The sequence below is a fragment of the Crocodylus siamensis genome, chromosome 2, assembly GCF_052110815.1.
Source record: "Crocodylus siamensis isolate JL-2025a chromosome 2, ASM5211081v1, whole genome shotgun sequence".
Classification (NCBI taxonomy): Eukaryota; Metazoa; Chordata; order Crocodylia; family Crocodylidae; genus Crocodylus; species Crocodylus siamensis.
The window spans coordinates 178,948,197-178,966,110 of record NC_143396.1 but is presented as its reverse complement, the minus strand read 5'-3'; the positions used below and the strand labels follow the sequence as shown (position 1 = coordinate 178,966,110).

The following is a 17,914-nucleotide window of genomic DNA, read 5'->3' as shown; positions in this document are numbered from 1 at the left end:
GTTCCCAGTAAAAGGATACTTGAGAAAGTAAGGTTAGTGCATTTTGAAGTACTTGGAGAAAAAAGGGAGTTTGCTAAGGCAGGCCAGATCCACTGTTAATGACCTGAGAAGTGGCAGCTGCCATGCACAGAACATGTAGTGTTTTCAAGTAGACAAGGTTATCCCTGCTTAACAACTTTTGGAGAGATGTTAGGGGCCACAAGGGTATCCCCACCCCTTGACAGGTGCCCTGCACCTTGATTGCCATCTTGGGACCGTAAGTCTCACCCCTAACCCTGACCTTTACCACTGGAAGTCTCTCCCCTTGCCCCCCGAAAACACTCCTTTGGTCAGGGGAGGGGTTGCCATTTGGAACTGGAAAAAACCACCAAACTTGTAGCACGCAGAGTGGCTTATCAAGTGCTGTATCAGGAGTCAGGTATCATGACATGCAGGGACCTCTGAACTGGGGGTATGAAAGGGTAAAAAAAACATTGTATTGCACATGTAAGGGATTTAGTGAAATACAAAAATCTGAAGATACAAAAGTTGCAAAATGCTAAAGTTTATTAATCATCATCATCATCACTTTCCTTCAAAAGAGACCAAAAAAAACAAACCAAAAACCGAAACAAAATAGAAAAAAGAAAATATCCCACACCCAGATATGCACTGAGGCTAGAAAGTGGGGACAACATCATTGCTGAAGTTTATAGCCCAATACACCTATTTTTCCAAAAACAAAATAAATAGCAATAGTAAAACATTTAAAAAAAAACTCAGCTTCCTTGGAAAGAATTTATATTAATATAATTACTTTTGTTAAAAAATCCTTCATATGCCCCTTTTGACAAAAAATATATACTTCTTTTGTAAACAGTTAACCAAGAACATGTAATAAAAATGTTCAAATTTTCATATCATTACTATGCTGATAATCTCATGTAAACAGAGACTATTCTGCAGCAGCTTTGCATGGTAGGATTTCTTTCTTTCTTTCTTTCCACAAGAATATTGATGGAAAACTACTCATTACAAATCACCCACACTCTTGCAAGTTTGAAGGTTTAAGATGATGCAGTTTCTACCGTGTACATTCTTTCACATAAAAAAAGGGAGGAAAATAAAGTTTGTATTTTTTCTGATGTAGATTGTTGACATGGTTGGGATGAAAGCAGATTTAACAGTAGTAAGTTTACTTCAGTGAAATGATTAGACATTTTTAAGTTGGAATGGAACACACTGTAATGACTGTGGCTAGTGAAACGTCATTAACTATACAGTGATGTTTATTTTATGCTTGGACTTGCACAGTCACAGTAAAGAAAAATAAAGCCAAAAAGAAGAGACTACTGCTTGTGGCAAAGGTTTTCTGTAAGAGCTGTGAAAATAGTTACAGTAAAATTTAACTTGATTTCACTGCATCAAAGGAAAAGTATCAGTCTTATTGTACAGCATCACTCAGAAAAAAACAAACCTCAAGATTTCCTTATCTTAGAACCTCTCAAGTTGCAAGGAAAAGATTCTCAAAGCAATGAGATGAATTGTTAATGGAAGCTGAAATAATTAGGAAACAGAAATGTTTAGCATATATAGAGAGAGACCTTTATCTGTATGACCAAAATTTTAGCTGCTTTAGAGAAGATTTATTTCAGTCTATATTCTGCTCTTCCTGGCTTTGGTTCTTTCATCTGTTTCTTGGTTTTAGCCTTGCCATTGTTGCTGCTGGATCTGTTCCTGTTGCTGCTGTTCTTGTACCTGTGCTGGGGTGGTATGACTGCTTTGTGGGATGCACTGGGAGCCCACACATCCACATTCATCCACATGGATGTATGAGTAGTCGATGCTGGTTCCATTACGGCACTGCAGGGTCACATGTTTTTTGCTGGTCTTGACTTCCTGACAACACTTGCATGTATGTTCCATCATGTTTGCCTCAGCAGAATATCTGATTGGTCCCAAAGCAAAACAAACAACAACAAAAAACTTAGAGACACTGGTACAAAATCCAGAATCTAAATTCACACCCCTTGCTAAATATTGCCAAATGCTGTATATGTGCTTTGAGAGCCTATTTGATATTACCACTGTTACAATACTCTGTGAAATGTGATTATTGGTGGAGCTGTATGTGAAGAAGGTTAGTACTAAATATAAGGGTGGCAGAAATTGGCTGCCTGTGCAGACTTTGCATTTATACTCCTGCTTTCAAGCAAAAATCGCAATGCTTTACATGGATGAACAAATATTACTAGGTATGTTTTACAAGTAGATGAAAAACTGAGGCATGAAGAAATCACATATCCAGCCAGTTCACATACACAGACTGAGATCAACAACCTCATTTTTTCAGGGGCAAATCCTCAGCCTGGGTCCTCAGAGGCTAAAGGCTCTATTCATTCTGCCATCAAGCTTCCATCTATTAATAACTGATAGGTCTTAAGGTGATTAACCTCAATATTCAAGTCAACACAGCAGAAATAAACACCTGCTTGCTGGATGGATATTGGATGTATTAGAAAGGCATTGCTAATTTGCTCCCTGTCACCAGTGTAATGGAGGAGGCCACAAGGACAATGATATACAAGCAGAGTGAGTAATAAGCCTTGTACCACTTACATTGAAGAAGCAGGGCAGTTTCCTTCACAGTATGTTAGCTCAATAGGTACAGTAGCTGTGCATTCACTCTGTTTGATGATGGTAGTAGTATTCTGTAGCTTGCAACCTGGATTTTCAGTAAACAAAGGGAAATAATTGAAAATAGATAAAAATGTTGTGTGAACATTGATGTATATTTGCCATAGACAACAACTGCTAGAAATCTGAGAAGGTGGAGCTGAAATGCCATTGTGACACCTGTTGTAATGACATGTAGTTCTTACTGCTTGAGGGTACAAGGAGGGGAGTTCCCTTCCTCATTTGTACCACTGGTACACGGCATGGGCAGAATCAACAGTTCACCAGCACATTTCAAATGCAATTCTATTTGCTCAAGATGATTGTATCCAGGCAGGTTAGAGAATAACCAAGGCCTTGTCCCTTCCACCTAATGGTTAAAATATAGCAGCAGAGCTAGTAAGTGAATGCTACATGTTTTCAAAGGAGTTGTAGCCAGGTACTGGAAATGTCCTATCCCCATAGTCTCCTTTCTCACCCTGATAGTAGGCATACTTCTCAAACTCACAGACATTAATTCTGCTTCAAACCACATTTTCTTATCCACTGTACCTATTCACCAACTACCCCAAATAGCTAATCTGCTTAAAGACATTGTTTTCCTATGCTGCACATTTTGTTTGCACCACAAAATTAGCCCGACTTACCTTTGGGTGGTGATGCACATACTTTACAGCAGCCATCCTCAGACAATTTGACTCCCTCCTAGAATGGAGAAGCAGAGGGAAAAGGTTCAGAATTAGTGTCTGTGTATCAAAGCAGGAAGCTTCCCTGCTTCCTAAGTTTCTTTGGTGGTAGCAGGGATCAGTGATCTTCACTGATACAGGTGCTTATTCTAAAGCAGGGTATAAAGGCAGTTTAAAGACAGGGGGTAATGAGTACTATATTAATACACTATTAGTAAGAAGTTTCTTCCACAAATGGCATGCTATTAGGACACATGAAATTTTTGAAAATCCCATTCTTTATTATAATGTCCCATCCTCTACTACACACTACTGTCCTCTCTACTGTACACAGAAATACAGCATAGCTTAGGGAGGACATATTTAAAGCCACGTGATCTAAATAATCAATTTTAATCACAAGTGCATCAAGAATGCTTGATTTATGTAATTTGTTTGCTTGTAGTATGTTTTATTCTTGTTTCACATTTTAACTTTTTATTTATTTGCTTTTTGGCTAAAGTAAAATTCAGATTCAGATGGGATATAAAAAGAGCTGCGTAGCACAATGCTTGTACTCAGATGTAGTCCTTTGAACTTGGTAAAACTGTTGTTTTGCCCACCTAGCCTTTGTCTATTCAATTTATTTAAATGCATATGAGAATTAGAGGAGAAGCACTTACTGGTCCACAGTCTTCAGGATTCAAGGCAACACAGGTTTTATTTCTTGTGACAATGAAGTAGTGACCATTGTTTTCTTTACATTCATAGGAGGTACAGTTATTACCAGGCAAGTACCAGGATGTTCCAGGCTAGAAGTAATTAACATTTAAAAAAAAAGTTAATAGAAATCTACATAAGGAGTTCTTTTGTAAAAACATCTTCCAGTTGCCTTGGTTTGGTTGTTCTGCAAAAGACTGATTTAAAATCCTCAGTGTCCAAATAAGGGTATTATTTGTGTTGACTTCTGTACCATTAGCAATAGCATTACTGTTATAAGCTCCGTTGATTAACAGAATGAAGAGTCTAATTTTATCCATGCAATTTCAAGCTTACATCATTTCCCACTCCATATCTCATGAAGTGCCATTAAGTAATTATGCAAAAGATTTAGTGGGAACAAGCTAGATATGGTGAAAATCTGGTTTGGAGGGGGATCAAGTCGGATGTAAACAATCTATTGGTTCTGCTATTAATTGGGTGAAGGTACATATGCATGAGAACATGGAGTTCTCCCTCAACAGGTTTATTGTACATGTGTGGAAAATGTGACCACATTTTTTCTTAACCAGAGTATCTGATAATGGTGACAGAAATAACTTATATTGGGGGAGAAAAAATTCTTTTGTACAGAAGCAACCCAGGCAGCAGGAAAAGCCTTTTTTTGCACAGAGGAGCGTGGAATGTTGTTTTTGATGAAATCATAAATTACGATTGTCTCTGGCCTTGTGCAAAGAACATATACTTCAAGCCACTCCTAGAGTTCTGAAAAAAACCTTTTCTTATTTTATTATATGCTGATAAATTTCAAAATATTTGCATATATACTTACTGTGTGGACACTTCCATTGAGTACACAGCCTGGTGTGGTTGCTGTAAGGGAGAACAAATACAGTGCCAAGTTTAGGGTTTGTTTTTTTTAAAGAAGAAGAAAGATTTGAAAAGTTACTGGTCATTTTGTTGACAAGATCTGATAACAGAAGGCAACTGATTTTTACCCTGCTGCATGCAGTGTTTTATTCAACAATATTGTCTACTGAATAAGTTTTAGCAACCTTATCCAGTAAATAACAATTTTACCAGTTGGTTCATGCACAATAAAAAAAGCCTGGTACTTACTGCATCTAAGGACAGAACAGCAACCTCCTTCTAGCGGTTCTAAATATGGGTCATAGCCTATTTCACATTTCTTTATGGATTCAGGGCAAAAGCTGATGTTGCAGCCTGTATAAGATAGCGGGGAAAATCATCACATTTAATTATAGAATATTTGGTATTGCAAGAACAAGCATTTCTTAGGTTTCCCATGCATAATGAGCACTACAGCTGTAGGAGCACACGTGTATGCAGGGTAGCCTGGGAGATGAGAAGATAACCCTCTGTTTAGCTTTTACATTTTTAAAGGTAATGAGCTGTACTTTTAACCTTAATTCTTAACAGGAATGGGTTTAAAGGTTAGGAGAGTGGATTAGTGAAAACTTCTTTTCCTAAAATCAAAGAGAAACTTGAGAATGAAAATGCATAAGGATGTGAAAATCTGGTGACTTCTAGGACTTCATGAAGCTTCATGAAACCTGTAAAGAAGATTTCCAGAGTTTTCGAGATCTTGTGAAATGGCTTAGGCATTTTCTCATGGGAAAGGTTTTTTTTTTTTTAGTGAAGCTTTTTTGTTTTCAGTGGCATTGTTAATATTTACCTCTAGGGGTGACACAATTTGTTTTCTTCCAACAGTTAAAATGCTTAGAAATTTAAAATGACTATTTTGTAGACACCTGTGTTTTCTTTGTGTTGACAGAAAAAATCTGCCTGGGAAAGGAACTGTATTTATTTTTAAAGGTGTTCCCTTCAGGCTTCTAATAAATGCTGTGAACAACTGGGATAGAGGAAGTGACCACTCAGTAACTGAAGCAACGCCTCAAATGCTGAAAAGTTATCCCCAAATTCCACACAAAAAATATCCCGAAAGCTTGCAGAAAAGGACAGTTTTCTTGCCATTTTCCGATTGGTCTAATAAAAGGTATCATTTTGAAACTAAGCGTTCTAGTTTTTTGTACATACACAAAAACATTGCATTTCTCATGTGAAAGAGTTGAGAGACTACTTACGACATTCGGTATGGGGACAGCATTTGTCATCTTTTGTCCATGTTTCCACAGGGACATACCCTGCCTTATCACAAGACACTGGACTGACTTTTGGACATTTGCGTGGTTCACAGTACACTTTAACAGTGGAGTTGTCACAGAAACAGTCTTGGCAATCACTCTCCCATGTTGTTCCAGGCTGGAAAAACAGAAAAAATATTGCTTAGAATAGAATCATCTGTTTGTAGTTGATTTATTCAGAGCTATAAACCATACATAATGATATCAAAGTTTTTCATATACTTTAATTTTTACAAAGGAACCTAAAATCCTGAAACACTATAAGAAGCCATGTGTTCCCAAAGGTCCCTGAGCATAATTGCCTTTCTCCACATATTTTGGTCCAGTCTTAGTTTTTGACAGAAATATGAAGGCATGCTGCATCTACCTGTGTGGGAAAAATTATTGTATGAAATAATGGCTTACATCCTAGGTAATAAAATGGGACCAGTAGAAACTATGCAGAGGAACTGGGGCTGCGAAGTTTTTGGCCACAACTACTTTTCCTTCTGTCCATTCTTTTATTCCTAATAATTTTTGTATGCCAATGTTATCCCCCCACCCTGCTCCCAGTATATTAGATTACCTGTAATACTATTTGTCCTTATTTTTTACAAGAGTCATGGAAACTTTAGAGAGAGAAGAACCTATTACTTGCAACTTGATCTTTCTTAAAATAGTATAGGTTTGAGAATTCAGATGCTTGCAGAATATTGGGACAGACTATTTGCAAAAAGTATATTTCCTCAAACCTGTTAAAAAGATTTGGCAAAACCTGATTTTCATACTCACCGCTTTGGACTCTCCATGTGGTCCCACACAAACTGAAAGAAATGAAAGAATGAAGACATGCATATTAATGCTACTGTCATGATTTAGCATAACAATGATGTCAGTAAGGTCAGGTAGTTTGAAACAGTGATATCTGAAAGATAAATTCTACCAGAGGACTAGGAGATTGATTTGGACACAGATGAAAATTTTCAGACATGGGAGCAGAGCAGATTTACTGAAGGCACAATTTTAAAATAAAATGAGCAGTAAGATGGGGACGGGAAAGATGTCAGAACTTATGTAAGTCATTTCAGTAAACAATGGTTGAAATATGATTAAGAACACATAGGTGAAAAGATTGTTTCAATCTAGTGCTCAGTACGTATTTTTCTATAAATTAAAATAATCCAGGTGGCAATTACTATGACTGTTAATCTCTGTGGAGAAGAGCTGCAGGATCATAACAGTGCTGCATATCAGGACTGAGATGCTCTGAGAAAGCTCTGTAGGGGAATCATGTGTGGGTCATGCCTGCAGTGGGTTTGAACTGGCCTGGGTTATTGGTTATTTGCTTTCATAAGCAATGCTAGTTCGCCCTACTCAGCATTCTTTTAAAATCCAAGAGTGCAGTCCAGCACCCACAGATGTCAATGGAAAGACTGTTGATCGGGGTTCTAGATAAATAACAAAAATATTCAGCTCTTATATAGGTTTTCTTCATCAGTAGATCTCAAAATACTTAAGCAAGAATGATAGTGAAGTGACTTGGCCAGAGTTCATGGCAAAGGTGGCAATAGAACACCAATGCCCTGCCTGCCAGCCAAAGCCCTATCTGCTCTGAGAACAAAGCGCATATTACTCACAGCATTCAGGGACACATATATCACTATCTGGATTCAAGAGAGTCTTTCCTTCAGGGCAGAAACATCCTTCAGTTGGGCCAAGGCCGCTGAGTTGAACAGCCCTGTAACAGTAAGAAAGACATACCTTACTGTACTGCTTTTTCTTGTAGTCATTAAACAACTAAGTGCAGTCTGTGCAGGAGGTCACAGCCTACAGATAATGGATATATGTCACAGCCTACAGATAATGCATATAAATGAAACAATCAGCTTTGTAAATTAAAAAAAAAAAGGGAATTTCAGGTTATATTCTTAATTGATTTTTGGTTCAATAGTGAAACGATTCATCCCAAAGTCCTCAAATCACCAGGTAATATTTTTGTGATGTGAATAATTGACTAGCTTTACTTGTTAAGGAACCTACATGACAAAGATCTATTAGGATACACTGAACTGATTTTTCCCATACCTTGAGTCACAAGTTGGAGGATTAAGAGGTCCACATGGCTTATACACTGTATCCACTGGACAGGTGAACGCTGTATGGAAAAAGGAAAATGCACCTATATTAAATGCCTTAGAGGTGAAGCTGAGTTACATTTTGCAGCTAGAGATCTTTTGTATCTCAGTGAACACCTCATTTTTTCAAGCTCAAATTCTGCTAGTAGGATATTCATTGGGCATGTTTACATGAGACACTACTGTACAATAGTTACTGCGCATTTATTTAATACTTCTATAAGCAAGTAGTAAATAAATGAGCAGTAATTGGACTTACTGTGCAGTACTTCCAACAAATGTCTTTTAAATGACACTACAGTGCAGTAGCCTAATAGTACCGCGCAGTAGCGTATTAGCACTGCCAGTGCTGTGACGTGCTGCTGCAGAATTATTTGGGTATTGTGCAGTCAGTGCCTCATGTAGATGTGCTTACTTTCACAACAGTTAAGAATTGGTGGGTAGGCTGAGTTGTGACACATGACTTTTAGTTTATCCCTGTATTCTGTATCATCATTTTATACTTACAAGTGCCCAGTCTACTTTTTTCTCTTCCAGAAATCTAATAGTATAGTTTCATGCAATGACTAGGTGGGTACTAACATAATACAGTGAAATAGTGGCTTTCCCTTTCCCAAAACACAACTGGCCAGATTTTAATATTGGTTATATCTGGGTAAATCCATAACCATTTCAATTAGACATAGACACTAGGGATGGAACGGACCTCACAAGATCATCAGGTCCAGCTGCCTGCCCAATGAGCAGGAAATCAGCTAGGGTCAAAGGATCCCAGCAAGATAGGCATCCAAATGTTTCTTGAAAGTGTCCAGAGTAGATGCTTCCACCACCTCTGGAGGAAGCCTATTCCAGGCCTTGGGGACTCAGACAGTAAAGAAGTTTTTCCTTATGTCCAGCCTAAAACAGTCTTGGAGGAGTTTGTGACCGTTGTACCTTGTTTTCCCTTGGGGGGCCCTGGTGAACAGGCATTCCCCTAGATCCTGATACACATCCCTGCCAGCAAGTCACCGCTGAGCCTACGCTGCTCCAGGCTGAAAAGTCCATGGCACTCAACCTCTCTTCGTACAGGCTGCTCTCTTGCTCTCTGATCATGCACATGGCTCTCCTCTGGACTTTTTCAAGTTTCTTTACATCCTTTCTGAATTGTGGACCCACAACTGGATGTAATACTTCAGCTGTGGCCTCATCAATGCCGAGTACAGCAGGAGGATGACTTCCTGGGGTTTGCTTGAGATGCACTGATAGATGCAAGCCAGAGTTTTATTCGCTCTGCTGGTGGCAGCATCATATTGGTGGCTCATGTTCATCTTGTGATCAATCATGACCCCCAAGTGTCTTTCAGTCATTGTGCTAGCATGTGTAGCACTGCTGAGCCTATAAGTGTGATGTGGGTTTTTTCTCCCGAGGTGGAGCATCTTGCATTTCTCCATATTGAATGCCATCAGGTTTTCATTCGCCAACCTTGCGAGCCTGTTGAAGTCAGGCTGGATCACCAACCTATCCTCCACTCTTCCCCATAGTTTGGTGTTGTCAGTGAACTTAGCCAGTCCACTTCTGACACCAGAGTCTAGCTCATTTATAAATACATTAAAGAGAACAGGTCTGAGAACAGAGCCTTGGGGGACACCACTGGTCACTGTGTGCCATGTTGATTCGGTTCCGTCAACTACCACTCTTTGGTAAAGCTGCTCTAGATTTATACTGATATAAGATCAGAATGTAATATCTATAGAACTAGCTCCTTGATGCTCCATATCAACACCAATGTGAGTTAAATATGTAAATATTGTTTCCAAAGCCTGTATCCCTTGATTAATGTTCCTATTAAACCACTGAGATAGGAACATAATACAGGGCATAGAAGCATGGGACTGGAAAGGGTCTCCCAGGTTATGGAGTTCAGTCCCCTGCATTCCCAAGCAGCAATTTGCCCAAAGATTCCTAAAAATCATCCATTCTAAAACCTCATGTATAAGAAACACCAAGAACTCCCTAAAGCATGCCACTGGTAAAATACAGGGGAGACAAGGACATTGCCGGATAGACTTGTTATGGTTTATGGTGCATTATGCAATGATTTTGTGTTAGGACCAACTTAATATGTTCCCATTATAACAAATCACATGCTTCATTATCACACAGTTTTTTTAATGCTACTGTACTTACGGCATGTCCCATTGGTTTCATTTCTCCAGTCAATGCAAACACCTCTGTTGGCACACCAAAAAGCATACAGCTCCAAGCTTGAACACAGTATAGCGGACTTCCTCATGTGACTTCCATCAAAAACACAACCCTTGTAAAAAGGTTCTGGTGGGATCACCTTATGACATTCTTCAAAAACTCTACATGCAACAGGAAAAAAAATCAGTTTCACTTCATTTGGTCTGTATACAAAATCTGCTCTAGCCCAAGGAGACACCACACATGTATATTTTCTCCTCCTAAGAAAACAGCTTCTTAGAGGAAATTTATCTGAGCTTGAAAAAGGGGCACAAATTGGGGAGAAATGTTCAAGAATGGAAAGCCTGGGAAGTTTGACGCCATCAGAGCTATTATTTTCAATGTACCTAAGACTCCTATAGAATATAGTGTCTATTTATCCATTTAGCTGTTAACAGACCAGACTCATTACTCTCTTCCATAGAAAGCATCTGACAAATTTAAAATGCAGTTATGGTTTGGAAAAGGATATTGGAGTATAAATAGATATACACTGGGTGCATCCACACATGTGCTTTAATGCGCTGGAGCCTATTTTACTGTGCATTAAAGCATACGTAAAAACACCCTGTGCAATTATGCTAATGCAGAGTAAAATAGGCTATGGCACATTAAGCATCACTTAAAAAATGTGCTTTTGGTACTGTGCATTAGGGCAGTCTAATGCATATTTATTTAGTACTTCACATTGAAGGTACTAAATTTAATGTGCGTTAGGTAACGTGCATTAATGCATGCATAGACATGCACACTGAAATGTAGATAGGAAGGTAAATAATTTTGTAGTTAAAAGAAACAATTTTGAGCTATTTTATGCAGCCCAGAAAATTTGGATTTTTTTACTGACCAAATCCCTGATTTGTTAATATTCCCCACAAACAACTGTGCAATAACTCTGAAAAGCTCCTTCACATCAAGAATCATTTGTATAGCACTTTCATTACATTTGTTCTCTTATGCAACTGGCATAACTGTTTAGCCATCAGAGATGTGCATCAGGAAACCTTTGAATTTGGCCTGTATTTCCTGAGGATATAATTCTTATCGCCCGCCCACCCCCCCAAGCTTTTCTCAGATACATGAATAATTTTGCCTAAGTCAGAGAAGATCAAAGAATTCAGGTCTGATCTTACTTGCTCAAAATAACCTTGCAGATTTCAGTAATATGACTAACTGGAGGAGGTGTCGTAATGATAGGTGGTGGTGTCAAACAAGTTTGATTGTCAGAAACTTTCCAATGATAAGCCATTTTGGGACAAGAAGAAATGATCTGACCATCTGGCAAGCGGCATTCATCTGATTTATTATTTGTGCATGTGCCTGAAAGATATCAAAAGGAACCAGATGAGAAGGCAGGTAAGCTACTGACAAAATATGTGACATTATGCTAGGATCAAATTCAAAACTGGTGTGCATGCTTTTGGGTATGATCCTATTCCACTTATTAGCTGCTGAATAAGATGTCACCTAATAATGTGGCTAAGTGTAATCCTATTCTACCCTTTTCAAGTCCATGAAAAAAGTTAATACAAAAGATGGAGGCATCTTTCTCCTGCTTGCTACTTTGTGTGACTTAGCTTTAAAGCTATAATGATGCTGTGTTAGTGAAGTAGGTGCATTAAGGTTTTTTGAGGGACTTGAGAACACTTAGGCACCTAACAGATGGAAAGAATCGGGCCCTTTCTATGTTTAGATTGCATCGCTGAGAGGTAATACATTTTAATCTCTACTGAGTTTATTTAGTCTTGTTTTTCCAAGATTAAAACCAAAATAAAAATTTCAGTCCTTGTAATATTTAGCTTCTGAGCCCATATCTTTGAGCAAATGGAATATCAGTGACCAAATCCAACGGGTTTCCTAATTTTACTTTACTTCCCTTTGACAAATTCCTGTCAGTGATAATCCTGAAGAGCTGATGAACAAAAACAGAGCAAGTGGGAAAGAGAGGGGTTAATAAATCCTTACCACACTGTCCTTCAGTGTTGTTGCCAAATTTGCTGTAGGGGAGTTGTATTGAGAAGATGTATCCATTAAATGTGATGATGGCTCCAATCTGAGGTATTTCAGTAATCATTTGAATACCACGCGTGGCAATCAAAATGACATCATGTTTGAAGCCTGGTTCGACAAGTTTTTCATTGAAATAAATCTGCATGTGAGGTTTAGAAAAAATATATGAATGCAGGAGTCCCTTTTTAGTGTGTCATTTAACACTCACATTACTCTTCCTCATATTCCACACCAGTTCTTCATAACAATAATTCACATTGTTTAATTTTTCTCTCTGCTGCTTTACAGTCCCTTTGTGCTTGAGTTGCAGGATTAACTATTAAAGCAACCCTGTGCAATTAGCTTTGTTCTGCGTATTAGTTATATTCTGTTTGTGCTGGTTGTATGCTAAGATACATTATTCCCCAGCAAAATGTAATGACTGATAATATCATTAGTGACTGCATGGGGACATTTTCCTTTGTAGTAATTTTTATTTAATATAATGGTTTCATAATTTTTATTTCATAACTATGAAATAAAATGTCATAATTTTTATTTAATGACTACATTTTTGCTATTTAAATTAAACTGTTAAAGATACTGGGTGGTTACAAATTCTGGTTTTTAACAAAAGTATAAACATTTGGTTAGTGACTTTGTTCTGAAGGATTTTTTTCCACATTAGAAACTTAATTCCTTTCTCATTTGACCGAGAGGAAGGTGACACGGTTACCTATTCTTCACATATTATTTTTCTCAGACTTGATTTCTGATCTGACTACAATTCTCAGCATGCCCATCTCTATCCCTGTCTGTAACTGTAGCTGGAATTCTTGGCATAATTTCACAAAAGGAGATTGCAAGCACTTTTACATCTTTCCCTTCCACTCATCCTGGTCATATAAGTGCCTGGTCCATCCCCAGAATCAAGGGCAGCTTGAGATAACCTCTCATTTTCACCAGCTCCCAACAACCACTTAATATCTCTAGGGTGAAGCCCACTCTAGTTCATACCTTTCTCCTCAATCACATCATTGATTCAGGAAGGGAATGGGGAATGAGTCATTCATGTGGATCGATATTGAGAGAGACCCATACTAAAGGGATAGGTCCCTATTTAGCTTACCACTCCCGGGCTGAATTCTGGTTCGTCTATTCAAGGGAAAATTTGTCCTGTGGTATTTATTTGTATTGCTTCCTAATGTTTTTACAAATATGTCAGTATATGCATTTGCATGAGATGGGAGCCCTCTGGGAACAATGAATCTCTGTGCCAGTGAAGGATTGTGTCTTATCCTGTGATCCAAAACGGGATCTTTTGAATTTACTCAAGCCTGATTTAACTAACTCACTGACATTTGTGTGTGCACCTGTTGTGTGACAAATTATTGTAATGGAACTTTTTTCAGAGTCCTATACATTTTACAGTTCTACTGTAAAGCCCCTGCTTTGTAAGCCTCTTTCCTATTTTGAATGTATTTCTATTAAACGTATTAGCCTGTTTCCTAATTTTATTTATATTTCCAGTGACAAGAGGTCCAAAACCTTCTCTGATATATTTTATTCTCAGGAATTGGCCTGATCTTTTTGCCCTATGAGGCACTCTACCCAAGTTGTGTCTATATTATGGTGAACACTAATGAACTCAGGGTTTCAAATGAGTTTCAGAAATATACCTGTACACCCTCTTTCTCCTCGGATGAAATGGGAAACATGGGGGGAAAACCCTAAAGAATTATAATTTACCTTGTTAGCCTGCACTCCACTACCAGTTTCACGGGTCATCACTATTTTTGAAGAATTGTACAAAACAATAATGGCTTTAGGACAGGAAAGTCCGCCTTGTGCATCGCAGAAATAATTGTCAATGTAAACCCGGAAGTTGTCGTACACAGGTATAATCTGCTTCACCAGGACATATGTGCAGTTTTGTAGGAAGGTGTAATAGGTTCCATCAAAAGTAATGTAATGAGGATCCCCCCAGCCACTACATGTACCTGATAAAGAGAAAACAGTGTGGAAGGTTAAAATTAACGAGAATTTGGAAACTGAGGCTAAAAAAACAATGGCACCATTTATTCTATTTGTTTTGTGCAGTGTCAGGTGTTTGCCTCCTTAATTCATTTGTCACTTACATTGACATTCATAGTGGCGACAGCAGCCAGTTTCATCAGTCACCAATACTGGTGGGTATCCATTTGCACAAGTAATTTCCCTTGCAGGAGGGCAATATCTGTTTTCTACAACAACCGTGTCATTCTCACACTTCGCTATTGTGCAGTTAGATAGATTCCAAGTCTCACCATTCTGTAACAGAGAAAGGGGGTGGTATCACAAAAGGTTATAATTATACTTGAACTTTATCCAGATTTGTATTTCCATAATGCTTGCAACAGGGGTGGAACTGGGGAGGAAAAAAATCATATATCTTTCTTTAATGACTGTCACTCATGCTTTACAGGTTCTGGAAACAGTTAGTTTTGCAGTACATTATATACTACCCAAATAACCAGAAGCAGTTCTTCTGTTGCTACCTAGACCTTCTAAACCCTTTCAGTCTGAAATAAAAGCCAGCCAAGGAGTATGGTAGCCTAGAAAATGAGTTATACACAACTGAAACACTGTACAGACACACATAGCAGTTTAATTATTCCAAGGTTGCCACTGATTAGGAATGAGTTCTCAATTATACCTGGTCAGAGGTGTCCACACATACACTGCCAAGGGTTCCAAGCACTGTTTTTAGGCTGTGCAATGCTGTCGAACTATCACCACGGGATGGTAATGAGCACTTGGCCCATCATGCCTCTCAGTGGCAAGTGCCCAGAGTTTCCCCAGGATTCCCTGAGCAAGGGAAAAACTTGCCTGACTGGATTCCATGAAAAAGGAACAAGATGACATCAATTGCCTGCAAATGCAATTTTCTGAATCCCCGTTCTCAGTAGCCCTGAGTTCAATAATGAGCAATTGAATTTGATAAAGACCATTCCTACACTTTACTGAAATATGTATTGTCCTACCTGCCTGGACTCCTGCTTCTAGGCTACTGGGGTGTATGCGTGTGTGTGTGGGAGGGGGCGGTCCTGCCAGAGTTTCTCAGCTTTTAATATAAGTTTTCCTTAAGGCACTCATCAATTTACTTCAATTCCTGACAAATGACCAGGGTTGGGTGCATCCCAAACTGATTTGGGAGTAGAGGAGTGGTCAGATGGGGGAGGGCCTGATCCCTCTGCCCCCCGTCCCCCTGATTCTGCATTCCCAGGGGATGGGTACTCCTGAGGTTGCCCAAGGTCTCTGTCTCAGACAGATTTATGAAGACTTTCATGAGAAACTCCTTATTAATTTCAGCTGCCCTCAGTGGACCCCATTCTGTGGCATCCCAGGCTGATTTGGGGTGGGGGTGAAGGGGTGGCCAGGTTGGAAGGGTAGCTACCTTTATTGTTTGGTTTCAAACCACCTGGCTACCCCTCCACCCCAAAGCAGTCTGGGATGCACCAAACCCCGGTCAGTTGTGAGGAATGGAAAGAAATTAACCAGTGGCTTGAGGAAAAGTGATGTTTAAAAGTCAATGGAGACCTTATGCAGGATTCATGAGGAACACCTCCACCCCAAATCAGCCTGGGATTCTACAGACAAGGGTCCATCACCAGCAACTGAAAGTCTTTGGGGAAAAGTGCTCTTTTAAGGATGCAGCAGGAGGCACACACCATGGAGAGCCCCAGAGGATCCCACCCTTGGGATACCAAAAGCATGGAGCCACCCTGCTTCTGGTTGGACCACCATAGCCTCCCATCCCCAAATGGGTACATTGTGGCTAAGTGCAGGCAATAGAGGTTGGTGCTGTCGAGGTCTGACTCCGTACTAGACCAGCCAGTTGCCGTGCAGAGATATGGGAGAGAAGAGTATGAACAGTGAAATGTGGGATGCCTGGAGGACCAACAAAACACTAGCCATTGAAAGCTTGCTGTCTGCATATAAAGCTGAACTGGTTCATGAAGCACTAGATCAAAATAATAGCTAATTATGCAGATACACTTTTGAATTATTTCAGGAGATTTAGCGTATTCTGAGCTGGTTTGTTCATGTAGACACTTGTGGTTTAAACCACACTTAAAATTGTCTAAGTGTCATATCTGAACCCTGTGCTTCACATTTGAGAAAGTTAGGTATCATTTCTGCTTCAACTGATGGTAACAATGATACTCCTGCAAGGGGCAGAAAAATGAAAGCTAAATCCTGGCAATGCATGTGCAGAATGTTGACATTCAGCTGTTCAGTTTAATGGTCTCATCAAGTTGAAAGAACACAGAATGCAACAAATTTTGAAGAGACATCAAAGAAAGTTTGTATAGCTAGTCTGTACACCCTAAGTCTTGGCTGTGGTCACAGGAAGTCCATGCCCTAATACATTTCCTCACAGGGTGATTGCAAATGACAACAGGGATGGCTTGTGTATGCAAGGACCACTATGACCATTCATATACTGGGTAAACCTTCTACCCTGCAGCCCAACCAACTTTATGAGAAAGAGGGGAAGTTTAGGATGTATAGAGAAGCTGGTAAGGGTACAGGAGACCAGGAACAAAGCTTTCCAAACTACCTGTGACAATGTCAAATTTTTCAGTCCTTTGCACAAGCAATGAATGCAAGTATGGGGGGGAGGGAAACCTCTCCTTTACTTCAGTGTAAATAACAGCAAAATTGGGATCTTGCTGGATAAAGAATATCAACATTTGTGCATTTGAGTTGCAATTAAAAACACTTTCGGAGATTAATTCTCACTGTCAGTTATAAGGTTGCACAAATAACCAAGTCTTACTAGAAATATCTTATGAGGGTTTGAACTCAATGCTGTAAAAAATAACTGAAAACATCAAATGGTATTTCGGTATTAAAATACATAAACATTCTACACTGATACAGATTTATTACCAAAACAACTTTGAAGACCAAAAAAAAGAAAAGTAGACAAATACCTTTCTATGTGGCTTGACCTTCTGGCATCCTGTATGGGGTGTTATAATAGTAGATGCAGTGACTGTTGGCGTAATAGTTGTTGCTGGTGGTGTTGTTGCTGGTGTGGATGTATTACACCATTCCTGGAATCTAGAAACTGAACAATTGCTAGTACAAATGGCGTAAAAAACACATCCATCACTGTCAGTGGTGTTGTAAATCACTTCACCTGTAAAATATAAAACCACAGAAAATACTGTGCAACATGAAAACCAAACAAAAAAGGACAAAAATATTTCATTTAATGGATGGCAGATAATTGATATACATACAACAAAATTCTTGTACTATCCTGCTTAGTAAAAAGTAAAAATTAAAGTGAGAAAAAATTACTTCTATTAATATATGAAATCTGTAACAACTT

At 38.9% G+C, this 17,914-nt stretch overlaps 1 protein-coding gene across 1 annotated transcript in view; it reads right to left on the bottom strand.

Moving 5' to 3' along the window:
* Positions 1 to 528: 528 nt before the first annotated feature.
* Positions 529 to 17,914, bottom strand: part of LOC149871401 (uncharacterized) — a 64,775-nt gene continuing 47,389 nt past the window's right edge. Inside the window, exons 36-51 of the mRNA XM_090034617.1 lie at positions 17,511 to 17,719; positions 14,670 to 14,841; positions 14,281 to 14,531; positions 12,508 to 12,691; positions 11,676 to 11,862; positions 10,486 to 10,664; positions 8,270 to 8,339; positions 7,822 to 7,922; positions 6,977 to 7,008; positions 6,146 to 6,323; positions 5,160 to 5,264; positions 4,873 to 4,913; positions 4,004 to 4,132; positions 3,303 to 3,360; positions 2,599 to 2,704; positions 529 to 1,927 (exon numbers count right to left, since the gene is read on the bottom strand). Of these exons, the coding sequence (XP_089890743.1) occupies positions 1,684 to 1,927; positions 2,599 to 2,704; positions 3,303 to 3,360; positions 4,004 to 4,132; positions 4,873 to 4,913; positions 5,160 to 5,264; positions 6,146 to 6,323; positions 6,977 to 7,008; positions 7,822 to 7,922; positions 8,270 to 8,339; positions 10,486 to 10,664; positions 11,676 to 11,862; positions 12,508 to 12,691; positions 14,281 to 14,531; positions 14,670 to 14,841; positions 17,511 to 17,719 (2,246 nt within the window). The 3' untranslated portion in view covers positions 529 to 1,683. The remainder of the gene's footprint in view (positions 1,928 to 2,598; positions 2,705 to 3,302; positions 3,361 to 4,003; positions 4,133 to 4,872; positions 4,914 to 5,159; positions 5,265 to 6,145; positions 6,324 to 6,976; positions 7,009 to 7,821; positions 7,923 to 8,269; positions 8,340 to 10,485; positions 10,665 to 11,675; positions 11,863 to 12,507; positions 12,692 to 14,280; positions 14,532 to 14,669; positions 14,842 to 17,510; positions 17,720 to 17,914) is intronic.